Here is a 23,020-nt window from a genome sequence, read left to right as displayed (position 1 = left end):
GGCAGCAACATTGACCTGAACTAGCGGTGAAGACATGGACAAATCACTTCAATAATTTTGTGTAGCATTTTGCTCATAGGCTGCCTTGGCTGTACATTCTTAAACTGTGCATCTTCAAATTTCTGTAAATAACTTTTAAGCTAACATTTTTCAACTGTCTTTGTAAAAGTAGGGCAGCCTTACCAATAGTTTAAACTTCTTCATTTCTCTAATGCTATGGTGCTGATTGATCCTGCTACAGAGCAGACAATAAAAGACTCCAAATAATCATTTTTATCTTTTAAAAGTCTTGTAATCTTTTCCAACATTCTCTTATTGTACTTAATGGGAAAATTACCATGTCATTTCTAAATAACTGTGCAAATTGCTCCATAAATGTAAGCCAACAGAAATGCTAATAAATAGGGTAATGACTGAGGTAAAATGATACTTTATATACCTAATTTGTTTACTGTAGAAAACAAATTGAAAAAGACTCCATCATTCAGCTTTATGGATAAAGCTAAAAATAAATGTGCAAAAGGATTTTCCAGTTTTTTTTTTTTTCTGTTTAGTTTCTAGTGCAAAGCATGTTGATAATTGCTGTGTATCCCTTCTTAAAACTAAACAGAGGCATTAAAAGTCTAATTGGTTGAGTTTCCTGATTTGATGATAATTTTGAAAGATAATACTAACAATGGTAGTATTATATACTATTGACTGACTACCTATAATCTATCAGTCCCATATGGAATATGTGTATGTGTGTGTGAGTACATTTGTGTGTGTGTGTGTGCAAACACACAGGTGCATTTCCTTTGAAGTGATTGGTGTTGAAGATCTGCTTACATTTTATCAGGTAGGTGAAGCATACCACAGAGCACTGACAGTTCCCTGGGCTATTCCACAGGCTCTCATCAGTTAGTAGTCTTTTGAGGCAAATCACTAAGTAGGGGGAAGGGAGGAGGATTAAGCTTTGCCTCATTGAGGTGGGGGACCTGCGAAAACGGTTTGGAAGTCTCCCTAAGGGAGATTTGTCTCTTCTCCCTCATTTACCTATTTATCCACATATATACTATATACATAATACATACATATTGTATATCAGTATTGATATGAGCTCTAATTTAACTATTTTAACTATGACCTGACATACTTAAAAATTAAGTTTGAGGGCTAGTGTTATCTTCACTGTAAGACCTTGTTAGTAATATTCTGTGTAAAATGTGATAAAAATACTGAGGCAAGGCAGGGTGGACTGACAAAAACAAGTTTAAGATTTAGGAAATATTGCTTCAAGGCTTTGCTTCTCTTTGTTCACGTCCCAGGTAGCCTTGGATAAATCAGTTTCCTCCTTGAAATTGATTTTTCTCATCTGTGAGTGGAGCTATAAATACTCAGCCTTCTGTTGTAAAATTTCACATAAAATAATGAGAAAAAAGACATAATTTCTTTGAGTCACAAACACTTCAGGTGAATATAAAATGATATTTATTACTACTAATATCAATCACATTCATCTCCAATGTATAAAATAATAACAAAGGAGATGATATAAAAGTGCTTTTTTTGGTGTTTGTTTTAACTTAAGTGAGAATCTCATCAGAATTTCATCTCAGTGCTGGCACCTTTTGCTATGTTGTTGTTTTTCAGGTTAGAGTCCATTTGCGGTATGCTGAACAACATGGTCCTAGTAGTGACTAATCACACATGGTTATTTATATTTAAGTTAATTACAATTAAATAAAATTTAAAAATTCAGTTCCTCAGCCATACTAAACATGTCAAGCACACATGGCCAGTGGTTTCTGTGTTCAGCTGCACAGATATTTCCATCATCACAGAGTTTTACTGGACAGGGCTGCCATCAAGTCCCATTGCCTCCTCCACCCTTAGTCCTGATGTCCTTCTGCCCACTTCCTACCAAGTATCCGATTGTTTGTGCCATTCTCTTCTGCTCTCCTCTCTAGAAGGTTATAGCACCTCCTGTAAGCAAATCCTTAGAGGTACCCCTTTGTTCAAGGTCAGACTCCATCAATCAGTAGCAGCAAATGATACTAAGTAGCTACTTACTGTCAGCAGTCCCATGGATTATTAATATATTTTCTTCTTTTAAGCCATGAATATTATGTAGCACACTAGATGCCTATAAATAAAAACACAAAAATCTGTATATAGAGATTAACCTGTATTTGCATTCAGAGTTTTTAGAATGAAAATACTGTTCTTTATTCATTGTTTTTAAGTTAGTTACCTGGTATGTGCTTTCGTCTTTTGATGGCATACCAAGATATCTTTCAGAGAAAGCTGAGGCTGTGATCCAAGAAAACAGAAATTTAAGGATACACTAAAAACCATTTGACTAGCACATTTCATTATTTAGTTTCTACCTTTCACATTTAATTGTCATGCACCAGTAAAACTGATTGAATCAGAGAGGTGATAAACTGCTGAAAACATCTCTGATAGCACATGGTCAATGACCTCGATTGAGCATCTCTACATGAGGACTTTTGATTCTATAAATCAATACATTATTTTAGGTCAGTCTGTAAGAAGTACTCACCATACAACTTCAAGTCTATAATGGGTGCAATCACTGATCCACATTTAAAAAGTTTTTCATCTGATTTTAAGATCATGGATGCAATATAGCCACCATAGCCCTGGCCAAAAAAAAAAAAAAAAATGTTTATATATATGTAAAATTATTGATTATTCCTGGAAACCTTTTAATGTTTTATCTTTTGGTCACTGTTACTTAACATACATATCAGAATGTCTCATAATGCTCCAGATTTGAGCAAAGAATACACAAAACATTGTTATGTACAGATGAAAATTTTGAAAAGTTATTTAAATTTTTATATAATGTTATTTCGATAACTTTAGGTAAAATATAAAATTTATTTATCAACAAGTATCAAATATTTGCTCTTTGATCTGATATCTGGGAATAGCTCCAAATAATTTGAAATCAGGGTAATATGTGCATGCATGCTAAGTTGCTTCAGTCATGTCTGACTCTTTGTGACTATGGACTATAGCCCGCGAGGCTCCTCTGTCCATGGGATTCTCCAGGCAAGAATACTGGAATGGATTTCCATGCCATCCTCCAGAAATCTTTAAGACCCAGGGGTTAAACCCCCATCTCTTATGTCTCCTGCATTGGCAGGCAGGTTCTTTACCATTAGTGCCAACTGAGAAGCCCAGTGACTAAATCATATATCATTTTAGACATATATATTTAATAAAACAGCATATTCATTTAATAAAACATTTAAAATTATGATTATTAAGAATTAAGAAAGAAGAAGTAAATATTTAATATGTATCATCGCAAGTATAGATTCTGTTTTCAATCCACAAAACTAAACATTTGAAAGAACTCATATATGATAAATACTTTTGCTAGTTAGATGTGTTGGATTATTTTTAAATTCAATTTTTAAATATCCACCTTGAAATGCTTTTGAACAAATCTAATTATACATTTAAAATATATATAAATGAAGGTGTCTAGTTTTCTTTTGAAGACCATTTTTCTGACTAGAAAAATTCAAGAGGAGATTTTAACAACTATAGTAATGCTGGGTTAGGGGATGACCTACTAATTTGTCAGTGCATTAATTTTTGCTGTGCTCTTGGTGTTGTGTTTCATTTTGCCAGACATTGGAATATCCTGATAGGTATTATTAATAAAATATTAATATTCAAGTCTTATTCCAGACATTCTAATGCAACTTGTTCATGATAAGCTCTACTTGTGAAAGATTTGCAGATGATTCTAGTGTGTTTTGGTGCTATAGGAAACTGTTATTTTCTCTATAACTCTTGAGATGAGAAATAAATAATGTCATTTATGCTTATCTAAAGCATCATTTAAAAATGGGTACTGGAAAGTCCAAAATGCAATCAGACATAACTATAGTGTTTGAGAGAATATATGTGAAAAGTAGCAGAATATACCACCCAAAAGTATGCCACTTGGCATATTGATTATTTTGAGCTGTAAGCACTTGCAAAAACAGCAAATGCAGAGAGAGGTTTTCTCTTTCTCTGAATGCCTTTATCTGCCTAAAGGCAGATCGTCCAAAAGTAAATCAATTATTCAAGGGCCCCTCCCTGGAAGTTTCATCAATGAGGGAAGCTTGATTCTTGTCACAGGAAAGGAGACTAGAAATTGACACCACGTCCAGAATGTCACAAGCCTTGCCTCCCATCTATTCTTCTAAGGCCCCATCTGTTTCCTAACAGTAACTTGAAAAGAAAGTGAAATCATTAGTCACTCAATTGTGTCCAACTCTTTGCAACCCCAGGGACTGTAGCCTGCCAGGCTCCTCTGTCCAGAGGATTTCCTAGGCAAGAATACTAGAGTGGGTTGCCATTTCCTTCTCCAGGGGATTTGCCCCACCCAGGGATTAAACCTGGGTCTCCTGCAATGCAGGCAGAGTCTTTACCATCTGAGCCATCAGGGAAGCCCAAAAATAATTCACTCTCTCTTAACATACCTATATCCCCTCTACCCTTTTCCTGTTGAAACTGAGCAGGTCTGAGGGGCTCTTGGGCACAGAAGACTATCTGTCCCCTTTTTCTTGTTTGTAGGGAGTAGATAAGATTCCACCATCCATGGCCTTCCCTGAGTTCCAAACTGTAGGTTCAAACAATTACTAATCAGGGAAGGGAGGGGATGCAGAGAAAAGGGAGGAGTAGTCAAAAACAATACTACGGCATATTAAAAAGCGGAGATATTACTTAGCTGACAAAGGTCTGTATAGTCAAAGCTATATTTTTTCATGTAGTCATGAATGGATGTGAGAGCTGGAGAGTAAAAAAGGCTGAGCACCAAAGAACTGATGCTTTCAAACTGTGGTGCTGGAGAAGACTCTTGAGAGTCCCTTGGACAGCAAGGAGATCAAACCTGTCAATCCTAAAGAAAATCAACCCTGAATATTTACTGGAAGGACTGATGCTGAAACTGCAGTACTTTGGCTACCTGATGCTAAGAGCCAACTCATTGGAAAAGACCCTGTTGCTGGGAAAGATTGAAGGTAGAAGGAAAAAGGGACAACAGAGAATGAGATGGTTGGATGGCATCACTGATTCAATGGATATGAGCTTGAGCAAACTTTGGGAAATAGTGAAGGACAGGGGAGTACGGCGTGCTGCAATGTATGGGGTGGCATAAAGTCAGACATGTCTTAGGGCCTGAAAAACAACGACAAAATTCCCTTCCTGGTAAAGAGAGGGAGACATAAACAGAGATTTTCTTTATAAATGTAAATGTCCCTTGCAAAAGGATAACTTCTACTCTGTTTTTAAAGCTTCTCCTGTTTATGTTGTTTCTTAAAATAATCAGCTCAAAAAAATGTTTATACCAAAGAGACATATTCTGGGACGGCATATTCTGCTCCTCTTCAGAAGTATGAAGAAGTGCATGAGTCATGCAAAGCATATAAATAAATAGCAATTATAGAGCAAAAGTGTTGAGAGGCTGAAAATTCTCTCCCTATAAGGAACTTTTCAAGCATATTATCTAGTTTCTAGTTCACTATCATGAAGATTGAGACCATGGTGTTGCAGACAAGAGGTTTCAAATATTTCCTAAGCAGCAACAGTATTCTCATAGTGAAAAATGCATCTTAGCTGGTAACTTTTCTGGTTCTAATTCCACAACTACCATGATTTCTGATTCTGATTCTGATTTCTGATTCTGATTCTGTTATTTATATAACTTGACTAGTTTGAGAGAATAACTGAATATAACTATTCTGAGAATAATTGTATATCATATTTAAATAATATAAATTAATAGATTGTATTATGTTTTTTATCTCAGTTTCACATGATTCTCGGAGTCTGATTAACTCCAGGAAGTAAGAAAGGTATCTTTCACAGGAGGGGCAGATCTCAGAAAAACACCTGAAAGTTCTTTTTGAGTTCTATTTGAGAGTCTTTTAAAATTCATATTCTAAACCAGTAGATTTGGGATAAGGCCCAAGATTTTGCATTTTTAACAAGCTCCCAGAAGATCTTTATGTTGCTGGTCTATGTTTTGAATAGAAAGTTCTTATTGTGTAATAATGTAATAAGGATTCCCACCAGAATATCTAACTTCAGCCAGAATTTCCTAGACTAGTGGAACTTAAAAAAAAAAAAAGAATATATATATATATATATATATATATATACCAATGCCTTCAAAATCAATTGAATCAGTATGTGTAGAATGGGCTGTGGAGTTCTCCATGTGATTCTAAGTGAAAGTACTGTTGTAAATCACTGCTGCTGCATAAAACATTGTGTTTGACTTCTTTTAAAAAAAATACCTGGCATTTGGGATCAATGAAAGTAAATTGAAAACTTAACAATAGTGAAAGTTTTTGAATAAAATTCTCGCTATAGCATTTAAAAATCTAATTCAAAATACTGCTTTAATCTGATTTATTTCAATTAATAAATTCCATTTTTAAAAGAAAATCAATACTGGTAGGATTAAAATAAATTTTAATTGCTTACCTTCTTCTCTACCGTTTCATATTTATTTACTGAATATAAGAACAGATCATAGTAGCTTTATCTTAGTTTATTTACGGAATCTCCATACTGTTCTCCGTAGGGGCTATATCAATTTGCATTCCTACCACATCACCATATGTAAAACAGATAGCCAGTGGGAGCCCATGTATGATGCAGGGAACCCAAGGCCAGTGCGCTGTGACAACCTGGAAGGGTGGGATGGGGAGGAGGTGGGAGGAAGTTCAAGAGGGAGGGCACATATGTACACCTAATACTGATTCGATGTGTGGAAAGTCACCATATTGTAAAGTAATTATCCTCTAATTAAAATAATAAAATATATAATAATAATAATAAAGAATAGATCATGAAAAAGTTCTTGGAAAAATAATATTCCACACGATGCTAGGAATCTAAGTTCTAGTTAGATATGGAATGGTGCTTTAATTTTCAAAGCAACTCATATCTATCAGGAACTTAGATACCTTACCCTTACAAACATTCCTTACAAACTCTTACCCCAATTGAGACTATTATTAATAAGACTATAAATAATAAGCAATTACGTCCATAGGTTGCTTAGAAAAACTTCCACACTCATTGCATTTTTAAACTTCTTTTACCTTCCCCAGATATTTATGTCTCTTGTCTCCTCAAATTTCCCTATTTTAGACCAATCAATATCTCCTAGTGAAATAGTTCTTGTCTCATGATTGAAAATTGCTAACTCATCTTTAATCTTGATCTCCTGTCTCTCTGCTTCACTTTTCTGAACTGCAATATCATTATCTGACATTTTATATACTTTTCCTAATTATTTTTCATTTATTTGTTTTTCATTTATCTCTCCTTATTGCATTAACAATTTTTAAAATGATAGACTTTATTTTTGTTTTTGGCTTGTGTTGGTGACTGCTATATGTCCAGTAACTGAAAAGTGCTAGGCACATAGCATATACTCGGTAAATGTTTGTTGAATGAATTAATTTTAATCCTATTAATGCTGGCCTGGTAACCACAGCAATACAAGTTCTCAGTATGATGCTTATAGGGTATTAAATTTTGCCACTTATTTTTAATTTGTGTCATCAATCTTAAAAAAATGTCAGAAAAATTTCTTTCAGCAGTTTTTTTTTTTACTTTTAATACTTAAATATAATTACTTGGTACAAAGAACATTAATATTATTATATTGTATTTTATGAACTTGATTAGGTCATAAGGATAATTATTCAAACTAAAATGGTTCAATGTCTTTAATCATGTCATTTGAATAATTATTGAGTAACAGATGGTCAGTTAATGGCTAAATATGCTAATAGTATAAGCTTTCCATTTATCTAACAAACAAGTTAGAAAATAACACTGATAAAAACATACTATTCATGATAAAAATTAAAATGTACTACTAATAAACAATACATAGAAATAAACAAAGCAGGAAAGATATTGACACCCATAAAGAAAACTAAAAATTCTATTGAAAAATACAAAAAGGATTCAATAAAAGAGATGTACTATGTGATTCAGTCAAAGCAGCATCCTTTGAAAATGTTAATTATTCTCAAATTAAATATTGTTTAAATAAAATTTTAGTTAAAAGAATATAGCCAAATGTTTTGGGAGAATTGGAGAAAGTGGAGAAAATAGGAGCAGTAGGTCAAAGGTATCCTGAAAGAAAAGAACAAAGAGTGGGAAATATTTTAAAATATTAAAAATGAATTATTATTAAGCATACTATACCCACCAAGGCTTCCCTGGTGGCTCAGATGGTAAAGAATCCACCTACAATGCAGGAGACCCAGGTTCGATCCCTGGTTGGGAAGATTTCTTGGAGAAAGACATGGCAACCCATTCTAGAATTCTTGCCTGGAGAATTCCAAGGACAGAGGAGTCTGGGGGTCTGCAGTCCATGGCATCACAAAGAATTGGAGGCAACTGAGCAACTGCCTGGAAAATCCTATGGATGGAGGAGCCTGATAGGCAGCAGTCCATGGGGTCGCGAAGAGTCTGACATGACTGAGTGACTTCACTTTCACTTTTCACTTTCATGCATTGGAGAAGGAAATGGCAACCCACTCCAGTGTTCTTGCCTGGAGAATCCCAAGGACGGCGGAGCCTGGTGGGCTGCCCTCTATGGGGTCACACAGAGTTGGACACGACTGAAGCGACAGCAGCAGCAGCAGCAGCAGAGCAACTTCCCTGGTGGCTCAGCTGGTAAAGAATCCGCCTACAATGCGGGCGACCTGGCTTTGATCCCTGGATTTGAAAGATCCCCTGGAGAAGGGAATGGCTACCCTCTCCAATATTCTGGCCTGGAGAATTCCATGGACTGTCTAGTCCATGGGTTCACAAAGAGTCAGACATTACTGAGCGACTTTCACTTTTCATAATTAAAAATCTATAAGATAAGCCTAAGAACAGATAGGCAGATTATAGCAGAAACAAATCTAACCATATCTGAGAACTTAATGTTTAGTTGGCATCATAATCAAGGTGTTAAGAATGATTTAGTCAATCAGTAGAGCTAGTGAAACTAGTAAAGTAATGCTCAAAATTCTCCAAGCCAGGCTTCAGCAATACGTGAACCATGAACTTCCAGATGTTCAAGCTGGTTTTAGAAAAGGCAGAGGAACCAGAGATCAAATTGCCAACATCCGATGGATCATCGAAAAAGCAAAAGAGTACCAGAAAAACATCTATTTCTGCTTTATTGACTATGCCAAAGCCTTTGACTCTGTGGATCACAATAAAATGTGGAAAATTCTGAAAGAGATGGGAATACCAGACCACCTGACCTGCCTCTTGAGAAACCTGTATGCAGGTCAGGAAGCAACAGTTAGAAGTGGACATGGAACAACAGACTGGTTCCAAATAGGAAAAGAAGTACGGCAAGGCTGTATATTGCCACCCTGCTTATTTAACTTATATGCAGAGTACATCATGAGAAACGCTGGGCTGGAGGAAGCACAAGCTGAAATCAAGATTGCCGGGAGAAATATCAATAACCTCAGATATGCAGATGACACCAGCCTTATGGCAGAAAGTAAAGAAGAACTAAAGAGCCTCTTGATGAAAGTGAAAGAGGAGAGTGAAAAAATTGGCTTAAAGCTCAACATTCAGAAAACTAAGATCATGGCATCTGGTCCCATCACTCCATGGCAGATAGATGGGGAAACAGTGGAAATAGTGGCTGACTTTATTTTTCTGGGCTCCAAAATCACCGCAGATGGTGACTGCAGCCGTGAAATTAAAAGATGCTTACTCCTTGGAAGAAAAGTTATGACCAACCTAGACAGCGTATTAAAAAGCAGAGACATTACTTTGCCAACAAAGGTCCGTCTCGTCAAGGCTATGGTTTTTCCAGTGGTCATGTATGGATGTGAGTGTTGGACTATAAAGAAAGCTGAGCGCCGAAGAATTTATGGTTTTGAACTGTGGTGTTGGAGAAGACTCTTGAGGGTCCCTTGGAATGCAAAGAGATCCAACCAGTTCATCCTAAAGGAGATCAGTCCGGGTGTTTATTGGAAGGACTGATGTTGAAGCTGAAATTCCAATACTTTGGCCACCTGTTGTGAGGAGCTGACTCACTGGAAAAGACCCTGATGCTGGGAAAATTGAGGGCAGGAGGAGAAAGGGACGACAGAGGATGAGATGGCTGGATGGCATCACCGACTCGATGACAATGGGTTTGGGTGGACTCCGGGAGTTGTTGATGGACATGGAGGCCTGGCGTGCTGCGGTTCATGGGGTCACAAAGAGTTGGACACAACTGAGCAACTGAACTGAACTGAACTGAACTGAAAATTAATCCGCAGCACATAAGTGTTATGTACCTCTCTCTGGCCTACTCAAACAGATACATAAAGAGATAAATCTAATAAATGCTTATTTTGATAGGAATGAGACATCTAAGGAGGAAAATCATTGGAAGAAATCACCAGAGAAAGGACTTCAAAGGTTTTTCCAAAAGATAAAAAGTTTTAGCACTTCAGGTTTTTGAACGATCATAAACAACACAGTCAATCAACAAGTTAAGGGGATATTTCAAAAGGATGTGAAAGATTGATATCTTTAATACACCAAAATCTCAAAATTGCAATAAGAAAACAAATATATTTATATATATATATATGTTCACATATAAGAGAGATCAATATAAACTAAGCACATATATGCATATAAATTGACAATTCAAAAATAACATTGTAAAATGATTCATGAACATACAAGTTAATTTTACGTAGGAATTTCAAATTCCACAAAAATGGAATAACAGAAATGATATTTACCCTTCCATGTGAAACTACTAAAAATATAAGCAAAATATACGAAATAGAATTAACTGAGACATTGGACACGGGGTAAGAAAGGACAGTGATGCATGAGACAAATGCTCAGGGCTGGGGCAATGGGATGGCCCAGAGGGATGGGATGGGGAGGGAGGTGGGAGGGGGGTCCAGGAAGGGGAACACATGTAAACCCATGGCTGATTCATGTCAACATATGGCAAAAACTACTACAATATTGTAAAGTAATTAGCCCCCAACTAAAATAAATAAATTTATTTGAAAAAAAAAAAAAAGAAAGGACAGTGATCACTGAAAGATAGAAAATGAGTCAGTCCTGGGATTGCTACAGCTTCCTGCCTGCAAGAGTATAGCTGATGGACAGCAGCATAACATATCGAAAAATTAAGCACACAGAGACAAATATTTTTTTTAAATATTAAAATATCAAAAATTAATATTTTGGTAAGCTTAGGGAAATATTCAACTGGCCTGATTACCTACCTATTTGAAAACTTTGGAGAAATGGAACAGCAAAAAAAAAATAAAAATTGAAGTAATGATAACTAGACATTCTCCAAATTTGATGAAAACACTAAAGCCAAGAAGCACAGTGCATTCCCCTAAAGGATAAGGGTTGGCTATCTAGCAGGAAAGAGAAAACCCCAGAGGAGAGAAAGAACATGAAATGAGTTCAATTCAAATGTTTTTGCAACTGAAAATCAAATAAAACATAAATACCTTGACAAGGCTTACAGTCTCACATAAATGAAATAAGAATACAAATAAATATAATGTGCTACACAATGGTATAATGAATATGAGAAACCACTGACAAAGTGTTCTTTCAATACACGGGAGGGAATGATGATTTCCAGTGGGAGAGATTTAGTAAATAATTAATGGAGGAAAGAACTTCTGAATGAGACTTAATAAGAAGTAGAATTATAAAACCCATGTACAGACTTGAGGCTGTTATTAGAAATAAATTAAAAGGTATGAACAAAAGCAGTGAAGTAAAAATGTGGAAGAAATACTTATAACCAGTAAGAATTTTGGCGTAACTATATTGAAGAAAATTAATTTGGAACAATAAATAACTCTTGGAATAAGCTTAAAATCTATGTTAGGTAATAGTTAAAACTTTTTAGTTAATTTTGTTTATCTATAGAATATGTGTGCAATATTAAAATGAAATTGGATATAAAAAGTCAAGCATTATCTTCTATGTTGGCTGAAGTTTTTCTCTAGTATCCATGTGATAGTTTTAGAAGAGAATGCATTTATTTAATCAGTGCTTTTCTGGCATTTACAGGCTTATTATTTCCATTAATAGAATACAGGTAGGGATATTGTCTAAAAATATATATTATTTGACACAAAACACATTTTTAGAAATATTAAAAATTCTATATTCCTTAATCAGCTTACAAGGTTAGAAAGAATAGTATTGCTTTCCAAATTCTGAAAGACTAAACTGAACAAATTACACATAAAATAAAAAATATTGACCAATTTCTTAGAGTTCACTATTTCAGCTTTATGGAGACCAACAGTGAAATGTACCTGAAAACTTCTAAGCAAATTTCAGTCAATTATAATGAATGAAATCATTTAGCAAGGTGATGTAGATGTAGATATAGATATATACATACATAGACCATAAAAAACAGAATGAACTTTAGACCAAAGGGAAGAAAAACCTGGAAACTCAATCAAATAGTGATACAGCTAAAGGAAATAAGTTGCTTAAAGATTGTTTATTGAAATTAAAATTCCTGGCCCTCTGGAACATCTCACTTGAATCATAACACTTTTCACAATAAATTCTAACTCAGCCTATAATCTTAGAAGGAAACAATGCTTTACCCTCATTGATGGTAAAAACATTAAGTGTGGCAATACCATTTCTAGCATTTGGTAAAACTGACATCTTAATAGACTCAACTGAAAACAAAACCAAAACTAAACAAAAAATAAATAAATAAAAAGTGGTAATTAAAAAAAAAATAAAGAACTAAAACAACTAAAAGTAATTTTGAATATAACATTGAGCTGGCACAAAGGTTATGAATTCACAAAGGCCAGATATTGCTGAAAACTGTAAACTTGAGAGGTAAATAAGCAGAAAGTCAATTTTGTTTACTTGTTTCTTTATTTGTTTTGCAAATGCAAGTGATTTTGGCCTTCTGCTATGATGACTCAATGCATGATGTAGACAAAATGCATAGATTCCAAACTACAGGGAGACTGTACAAAGCTTTACCCTTAAAGATGACAAGAGATAATTATGCTGCATAAAATGATTGGTGAAAATAATTTTGTTTTTATTCTTGTCATGAACTTGTACTGAATCAATGAAAAAAATTAATTTTGACTGAAAATTTGAGCCATAAGTCCACATTAGTGTTTGCTGACCCAACGTATCATGTAAGTATAATTAAAACAAAACAAACACAAAAATACAAATGCAATATAAGCCTTAAAGAATTCCAAGTATAAAATCCCAGTTTTGATGGACTTGATGGAAGACAATGAAACATATTCAAAGAACCCATCAAATCCCAAACATGAAGAATAAAATGATACTCATAACTATACACATACTGTAGAAACTATAAAACTCCAAAGAAAACATATCTTAAAAAAAAAAGTGAAACTGGCAATATTTCTTAGATATCAGTTCTTCCTAAGTGATCCAAAGATTCAGTAGAATTCCCAAGAAAATCCCCGTGGTCTATTTTTGATGGTCCATTGTTTAAGACTCAGTGCTTCCAATGCAGGGAGCATGAGATCAATCCCTGGTCCTTGAATTAAGATCCCACATGCTGTGTGATGTAGTAAAAAAAAAAAAAAAAGATTACAAAAGGTGATTCTAAAATTTATAAAGAAATATAATGTCTAGATGAGATAAAAGAACCCTGAAAAAGAACAAGATGGAAGAACTTCTACTATCTCATTTCTAGATACAATATTATTATAAACAGTGATTTTTAGTATGTCAATTATATTTCAATTTAAAAGATGAAAAAAACGGAAAGAACAGGTTTGTAATTATAATATGCTTCCTCTGATTTAGTAGGGTTTCCCGGGTGGCTCAGAGGTAAAGAACCTGCCTGCCAAGCAACAGATGCAGGTTTGATCCCTGAGTCAGGAAGATCCCCTAGAAAAGGAAATGACAACCCACTCCAGTATTTCTTGCCTGGGAAATCCCTTTATCAAAGGAGCCTAGCAGGCTACAGTCCATGGGGTCACAAAGAGTCGGACATGACTTAGTCTGGCTCAGCAACACCAAGAAATATCAAATCACTATGTTGTGTAACAGACACTAAATGGGAAGTAAGGTAGTATTGTAAAGGTAGGTAGGGGAATTGGACTAAGGCAGTCAAAAGGTACAAACTTCTAGTTATAGGATAAATAAGTACCAGGTATATATAATATACCACATGATAAATGTAGTTAATACTGCTGTATGTTACATATGCTCCTTTGTGGATCACTGTCTTGTCATGGTGAAGGGGTTTGCATATCTCAGTGAAGCTATGAGCCATGCCATGTAGGGCTACCCAAGACACACAGGTCATAGTGGAGAGTTCTGACAAAACATGATCCATTGGAGGAGGGAATGGAAAACTACTCCAGTACAATTATCTGTGAGAGCCCTGTGAACTGTATAAAAAGACAAAAAAATATGACACCAAAAGAAGAGACCCACCCCAGGTTGGAAGGTGTCCAATATGCTACAGGGGAAGAAGGAGGACATCTTCTAATAGCTCCAGAAAAAATGAAGTGACTGGGCCAAAGCAGAAATACTTGTGGATTTTTCTGGTGATGAAAGTAAAATCTGATGCTCTCAAGAACAGGATTGCATTAGAACCTAGAAAGTTAGGTCCATGAATCAAGGTATATTGGATGTGGTCAAGCAGAAGACGGTAAGAGTAAACATCAACATCTTAGAAATCAGTGAACTAAAATAGACAAAAATGGGTTAATTTAATTCAGATGACCATTATATCTGCTACTGTGGGCAAGAATCCCAAAGAAGAAATGCTGTAGCCCTCATAATCAACAAAAGAGCCTGAAATGCGGTACTTGGTTGCAACCTAATAATGACAGAATGATCTCAGTTCTTTTCCAAGACAAACCATTCAACAACACTGGAATCCATGTCTATACTCCAACCACTAACGCCGAAGAAGCTGAAGTTGATCAGTTCTGTGAAGACCTAGAAGACCTCCTAGAACTAACACCAAAAAAGACATCCTTTTTGTCATAGAGGATTAAAATGCAAAAGTAGAAAGTCAAGAGATAATTAGAGTAAAAGGTAATATGGGCCTTGGAGTACAAAATGAAGCAAGGCAAAGGCTAATATTATTCTGCCAAGAGAATGCACCAGTCAATAGCAAACACCGTTTTTCAAAAACATAAGAGATTATTTTAGACATGGACATCACCGGATGGTCAATACCAAAATCAGATTCTTTGTAGCCAAAGATGGAGAAGCTGGATACAGTCAGCAAAACAAGACCTGGAACTGATTCAGATCATCAGCTCCTCATAGCAAAACTCAGGCTTAAACTAAAGAAAATGGGGACAACCACTAGGCCAGCCAGGTACAACTTAAATCAAATCCCCTATGCATATACAATGGAGGTGATTGATAGATTCAAGGGATGAGATCAAGGAAACAGTGTTCCTGAAGAACTATGGACATAGGTCTACAACATTGTACAGGAGGCAGCAAACAAAACATCCTGAAGAAAAAGAAATGCAAGAAGTCAAAGTGGTTGTCTAAGGAGGCTTTACAAATAGCTGAGGAAAGATAAGAAGAAAAGCAAGGGAGAAAGGGAAAGGTACTTCCAACTAAATGCAGAGTTCCAGAGAAAAGCATGGAGAGACAAGAAGGCCTTTCTCAATGAACAATGCAAAGAAAAGAGGAAAACAACAAACAGAAAGCATAAGACTAGAGATCGCTTCAAGAAAATTGGAAACATCAAAGGAATATTTCATCCAAAGATGGGCATAATAAAGGACAGAAATGGCAAAGATCTAATAAAAGTAGATCAGATCAAGAAGAGATGGAAAGAATACACAGAATAACAGTACAAAAAAAGATTTTAATGACCCAGATAACCACTATGGTGTAGTCTCTCACTCAGAGCCGGACATTCTGGCTTGTGAAGTGGGCCTTAGGAAGCACTGCTGCTAATAAAGCTAGTGGAGGGGATGGAATTCCAGTTGAGCTATTTCAAATCCTAAAAGATGATGCTATTAAAGTGCTGCACTCAATATGTCAGCAAATTTGGAAAATCCAGCAGTGGCCATAGGACTGGAAAAAGTCAATTCTCATTTCAGTTCCCAAGAAGGACAGTACTAAATAATGTTCAAACCACCAAACAACTGCACTCATCTCCCATGCTAGTAAGGTTATGCTCATTATCCTTCAAGCTAGGTTTCAGTATTACATGAACCAAGAACTTCCAGATGTTCAAGCTGGTTTTAGAAAAGGCAGAGGAACCAGAGATCAAATTGCCAATGTTTGCTGGATCATAGACAAAGCAAGGGAATTCCAGAAAAACATCTACCTCTGTTTCATTGAATACACTAAAGCCTTTGACTGTGGATCATAACATATAGTGGAAAACCCTTAAAGAGATGGAAATATGTACCATCTTACCTGCCTTCCAAGAAACCTGTATGCAGATTCAGTTCAGTTCAGTTCAGTTGCTCAGTCGTGTCCGACTCTTTGTGACTCCATTGACCACAGCACGCCAGGCCTCCCTGTCCATTACCAACTCCCGGAGTTTACCCAAACTCATGTCCATCGAGTCAGTGATGCCATCCAAACATCTTATCCTCTGTTGTCCCCTTTTCCTTCTGCCCTCAATCTTTCTCAGCATTAGGGTCTTTTCAAATGAGTTAGCTCTTCGCATCAGGTGGCTAAAGTATTGGAGTTTCAGCTTCAACATCAATCCTTCCAAAGAACACTCAGGACTGACTTCCTTTAGGATAGACTAGTTGGATCTCCTTGCAGTCTGAGGGCCTCTCAAGAGTCTTCTCCAACACTACAGTTGAAAAGCATCAATACTTCGGCGCTCAACTTTCTTTATAATCCAACTCTCACACCTAAACATGACTAGTGGAAAAACCATAGCCTTGACTAGATGGACCTTTGTTGACAAAGTAATGTCTCTTCTTTTTAATATGCTATCTAGGTTGGTCATAACTTTCCTTCCAAGGGGTAAGTGTCTTTTAATTTCATGGCTGCAGTCACCATGTGCAGTGATTTTGGAGCCCCAAAAAATAAAGTCTGACACTGTTTCCACTGTTTCCCCATCTATTTGCCATGAAGTGATGGGACCGGATGCCACAATCTTACTTTTCTGAATGTTGAGCTTTAAGCCAACTTTTTACTCTCTTCCCTCACTTTCATCAAGAGGCTCTTTAGTTCTTCTTCATCTTCTGCCATAAGGGTGCTCTCATCTGCATATTTGAGGTTATTGATATTTCTCCCAGCAATCCTGATTTCAGCTTGTGCTTCTTCCAGCCCAGTGTTTCTCATGATGTACTCTGCATATACATTGAATAAGCAGGGTGACAATATACAGCCTTGATGTACTCCTTTTCCTATTTAGAACCAGGCTGTTGTTCCATGTCCAGTTCTAACTGTTGATACCTGACCTGCATACAGATTTCTCAAGAGGCAGGTCAGGTGGTCTGGTATTCCCAGCTCTTTCAGAATTTTCCTCAGTTTATTGTGATCCACACAGTCAAAGGCTTTGGCATAGTCATTAAAGCAGAAATAGATGTTTTTCTGGAACTCTCTTGCTTTTTTTGATGATCCAGCAAATGTTGGCAATTTGATCTCTGGTTCCTCTGCCTTTTCTAAAACCAGCTTGAACTGGAAGTTCATGGTTCACATATTGCTGAAGCCTGGCTTGGAGAATTCTGAGCATTATTTTACTAGTGTCAGTTGAGTATAATTGTGTGGTAGTTTGAGCATTCTTTGGCATTGCCTTTCTTTGGGATTGGAATGAAAACTGACCTTTTTCCAGTCCTGTGGCCACTGCTGAGTTTTCCATATTATAAAGCAGAGATATTACTTTGCTGGCAAAGGTCCATATAGTCAAAGTTATGGTTTTTCCAGTAGTCATGTATGGATGTGAGAGTTGGACCATAAAGAAGGCTGAACCCTAAAGAACTGATGCTTTTTAACTGTAGTGTTGGAGAAGAAAGACTTTTGAGGCCCCTTGGACTGCAAACCAATTCAGTCCCAAGTCAAACCAGTCAATCCTAAAGGAAATCAGTCATGAATATTCATTGGAAGAACTGATGCTGAACCTGAAGCTCCAATAATTTGTCCACCTCATGCGAAGATCTGACTCATTGGAAAAACCCTGATGTTGGGAAAGACTGAAGGCTGAAGGAGAAGGGGATGACAGAGGATGAGATGATTGGATGGTGTCACTGACTCCATGGACATTAGTTTGAGCAAGTTCTGCAAGATGGTGAAGGACAGGGAAGCCTAGCATGCTGTAGCCCATGGGGTTGCAAAGAGTTAGACACAACAGAGACTGAACAACAGAACAACAACAAGGGAGTAAATCCTAAGAGTGCCCATTTCAAGGAAAAATATTCCTTTTTCTTATTTAGTTTTGTATCTATATGGGATAATTGTGCTTGTGTAATCTCTCATGTCTGACTCTTTACAACCCTATGGCCTGTAGTCCACCAGGCTCCTCTGTCCATGGGATTCTCCAGGCCAGAATACTGGAGTGGGTTGCCATACCCTCCTCCAGGGGATCTTCCGGACCCAGGGATCTAACCCATGTCTCTTTTTCCTCCTGCACTGGCAGGTGGGTTCTTTACAACTAGTCCCACCTATACTTTAATAGAAAATTATTTTAAAAGGAAGTAAATATCATGCAAGAGCACAGCAACATAATTATGAATACTGGTCATCTTTTAGTCTCTAAGCCCTGTAGTCTTTTCCAAGTCTGTGGTGCTTGTTCCTTCTTTGGATAACAGGCTCTTTCAAGAAATTTACATGACTGATTATTTCTTGTTATTTAAGTATCCACCTAAATATCACTTAAATCAGAGGGGCCTTACTTGACCACTCAATCTAATAACATTGGTCCTTTCATCCATCAATTTTCTTGTTTTGTTTTCCTTAAAAGACATAGTACCAGATGAAACTATGTTTTTAATTTACTTTCTCTTTCTTCAATTTACTTTAATTTACTTTCTCTTTCTTCTCTCTAGAAGATAATCTTCATGAAAAGATTCCTTTTTTTTTTTTTTTGTTCTATTGTTGCTCTAACACCAGGTTCCAATTAGAGATACACAGTACATAGTTGCTGAATTAATAAATAACTGAATTTAGATAATATTAACTACAATGTTTCATTTTAAAGGATAACAGAACTTATAGTAATATGAAGAGAGTAATTATACAAGTACACATAGAAACAGGTAATGTACGCACACATATTTCTACTGTTTACCTTTCCAAAAATGCTTAATCTTTTGGAGTCAATGTATGGCTGTTTCAGTAAAAATCTGAAATGAAAAAAATTACAGTTATAGCTTCTTGAGTTAAATGAACCATGGAAATTCATTGTTAGCCATCAGGAAAACAAAAACAAAACAGAAGTCAAACAAGAACTGCTTTAGTGGTTAGAACTCTGTTCATATGGAAGGGTACTGTATACCAAAATCTTGCTTCTGAAAGAAGTGGTGCAGTTTGGGTGTCACCCCTGTTAGCTTGTTACAAATGCAGAATCTTGGGTCCACTACAGGCCTACTGAATTAGCATCTACTTTTTAACAATATCATAGCTAATATCTATATGCTGTGTTAAAGAACCTATTAGCTTTCTCAGTTCACTTTTTCTCGCCCATGTAGGAAAGGTACTTGTGAAAGCTCAAGAACTGTAATTAACTGGGAAAATAATAGACATTGTGATTATTATAAATAAATAATATTGTAGTTTAATGAAGGTTTCTCCCATTTCACAAACCCAAACTGAATTCTAATTCTAGAGGGGGACGTATGATAATTCTTTTATTATGTCAATGAGTGTGAAAGATATTTGAAAAAATAGTCTATATCGGGGTCCCTTTCCCCAGGCCACAAACTGGTACTGGTCCATAACCTCTTAGGAAGTGGGTCACACAGAAGGAGGTGAGAGACAGGTGAGTTAGTGGAGTTTTATCTATATCTACAGTCACCCTCTCATCACTCTCATTACTGCCTGAGCTCCACCTTCTGTCAGACCAGTGGTGGCATTAGATTCTTTCTGGTCCATGGAAAAATTGTCTTTCATGAAACCAGTCCCTGGGATCAAAAAGGTTGGGGACTACTGTTCTATATAATTAACCTAGAAAGTTGTCTAATCATTAAAACACAAACCTCTTAGCATTAATAGTATTATATATCACATACCTAGCATTCACTATAGGACAAACAATAAGAAGATGTACACCTACTTACTTCACAGCTGCTATTTGGTCCTTTACTTCCACTGAGCCTAACCTCCGATGAATCTCCTGCAAAATTTTCAGGCCCTGAAATCCACTTCCTCTGCCATCAAACCGTGCAATGATGATGTCATCCGTGTCGACAAGTACTGAATCCCAGTCAATATGGAACTTATCTGTTACCAGCTGGCCTCCTGGTTCTTCATCCCTGAAAATACCGATACACTGACTCAAAACAAGAGCAATTAATAATGCAGTAGAAATCTAAGTTTTCTTACTTATTAGTTAAAAATTATGGGAAAGACCCATGTTGACTATTAAATTTTCAGTTAATTCTTGATATTAAACCTGAAAATATAAATGTCATGTCCCTTTGTAAACTTTTGAATGGAAAACTCTTGAATGAAATGAAAATATAAAACGGAACTTAAAAATATTCATGAGAAAGTATTTTAATTCATTTGAAAAGAGAACAAAGAAAAATGCACACACCTTTCATAGACATTTCTAAAGGATGATCATGAAGCAGACATATAGGCCCTACTTTATTGGATTTCTCACAATGTTTTAGAAATGTCTTACAGAGGGCATACAAGGGGTAAGAGATCTGATAGAAAGCAGGATCAGTCATGGAAGCTTAAAAATAATTTAACAAGAGATGTACAATCCTAAAGCATATCAGATTTAAAAAGGAACAACGCATTAATATTTCCTGAATTGTTTCTTGTGACAGAATTCTCACTGAGAAGAATTTAAGCAAAGAGTGAGAAAAAAATATTTCTCATCTCTAAAGCTGACCGCAAGAACAGGAAGCAGAGACACATATGTTTGAAAACATTTGAAAGCCAGAAGTAAAGAAGGACACACAGATTATAAAGCATGAACATGCTCTCCAGAGGGAAAAGGTGATACAATTTTAAAATGTCACATTGCAGTGGTATTTATAACTTATTCTCTTTGGAATACAGAAAAGGTGAAAAAAAAAAAAAAAGCAGACTATCATAAAGATCACACAGATTATCTAGGTCCAGTGGCTTTTCCAGTGGTCCAATGGCTCAGAAGTAAAGAATCTGCCTGCAGTGCAGGAGGTGTGGATTCATAGGCTACATACCAGAAAATTTCACCCTACTCACTCCCTTGTAAAGACACCAAACTTGCCTTCAAGTCTATGCAAATATATTGCTTAGAAGCAATAAAATGTACCAATGCACAAACTAATCCTCATTAACAAGCTTTGAGGTTATCAGGTTTGCTAAAGAAAAAACTTCTGAGCAGCAAGTGGAACTGAGTAGATGCAGAGGCTGAGTGGGACATAAAGAGGAAATAGGGAATAGGGCAAAATGTCAGACAACTAAAATGTATTGAATGCTATTACGGGATGAACTGTGTCTCAAAAACTGTATGTTGAATCTGTAATGTGTACTATCTCAGAGTCTGACTGTATTTGGAGATAGTGCTTTTACAGTAGTGATTAAATTGAAATGAGGCTATTAGGCTGAACCCTAATCTAATCTGACCTGTGTCCTTGCAGCAGGAAATTAGGACACATAGAGACCCTAGGGGCGGGCATGCCCAAGGCAAAAACATGAGAAGAGGATGCGAGAAGGCAGCCATCTGCAAGCCAAGGAGCGGTCTCAGAAGAAACAGAACCTGCTGAACCCTAGCTTTTGAATGTATAGCCTCTAGAACTACGATTAGTAGTAAATAAATTTCTGTTGTTTAAGATACCCAGTCAGGTATTTTGTATGTCAGCCCTAGTAAATTAATGCAAAGACCTTTGAGATATAAGCACTTAGGATCCTTTATCTAACTTACTATAAACCACCAAAAGTTACTTAACCTTTCTGGGGAGGCAGCTGTCTGTTGAATGACTACTTATGGCATGTGTTCTAATTCCTACATTGTAAATAACGTGTGCCATGGATGGTTTTAATTATGACCTACTCCATTCCTTTGTAAATCACACATTTCAGAGTGATTATATGATCCAAACCTAGATCTGTTTTGTCTTTCTGCAATGTTTACAATCTTTATCTCTTTTATAAAATTTAATTTTAAAAATTTTAATTCTTTTTATTTTTTGTACAGTTAGCTCTTGGTCAGATTATTAGGAATTATGACTAAACATCTCCACATTCTTTTCCCTAGAAATTCAATTGCCTAATTCAGAATGAAGTCTAAAATTGGTATTTTTCCCACATTTCCAGATGATACTGATATAACTTATCTACCAGTTGAGAAATGGCATGAATCATCATGCGTAGCACACTTTGTGGTGCATGGAGAACATAGAAAATGCTTGCTGAACTAGATGCTTTCAGGAAAGTAGACTCGTGTAAAGTTTAAAATGAAAGAACCTTGAAAAGCTTAATAAATCCTGCATTTTGAAGCCTGGAGATTTATTCAGAATATTAGAAAGCAAAATATGATTCACAGAGAACAAGATACAAGGATTAACTTCAACATTTAAGGTCAGTAAATACATGACAGTTTAAGTCCCAGCTTCACTCTGAACATAGATAGGGAAGATACTAAAACACTAAGACTTAGTTTCCTTATCTTTAATAATGGTAAAATACTGCTGTGCTTTCCTCAAAGAATTTTTAAGCATTAAGTGGCATAATGTACTTGAAAAATACTTTGTGAAATACAGCAAGCGATGCAAAACTATTATGTGATTTATTGAACATTTTTCAAACTTATGATTAACAAATGATTGAAGATTTCTCAAGGCAAAAACTCAATCCCTTA

General features: G+C 36.0%; 1 protein-coding gene across 2 annotated transcripts in view; it reads right to left on the bottom strand.

Annotated features, from left to right (window-relative positions):
* Positions 1 to 23,020, bottom strand: part of DPP10 (dipeptidyl peptidase like 10) — a 747,248-nt gene that overhangs the window by 3,169 nt on the left and 721,059 nt on the right. For both annotated transcript variants that reach the window (XM_081579273.1, XM_081579274.1), the window contains 5 exons: positions 20,283 to 20,477; positions 19,295 to 19,349; positions 2,546 to 2,645; positions 2,234 to 2,292; positions 2,053 to 2,125 (listed from right to left, as the gene is read on the bottom strand). In XM_081579273.1, the coding sequence (XP_081435399.1) occupies positions 2,053 to 2,125; positions 2,234 to 2,292; positions 2,546 to 2,645; positions 19,295 to 19,349; positions 20,283 to 20,477 (482 nt within the window). The remainder of the gene's footprint in view (positions 1 to 2,052; positions 2,126 to 2,233; positions 2,293 to 2,545; positions 2,646 to 19,294; positions 19,350 to 20,282; positions 20,478 to 23,020) is intronic.

The sequence above is a fragment of the Giraffa tippelskirchi genome, chromosome 3 (genome assembly GCF_054371585.1).
Source record: "Giraffa tippelskirchi isolate mGirTip1 chromosome 3, T2T-mGirTip1v1.2.pri, whole genome shotgun sequence".
NCBI classification, from domain to species: domain Eukaryota; kingdom Metazoa; phylum Chordata; class Mammalia; order Artiodactyla; family Giraffidae; genus Giraffa; species Giraffa tippelskirchi.
The sequence above is the reverse complement of the archived record's forward strand: the minus strand, read 5'-3'. Positions and strand labels throughout refer to the sequence as shown.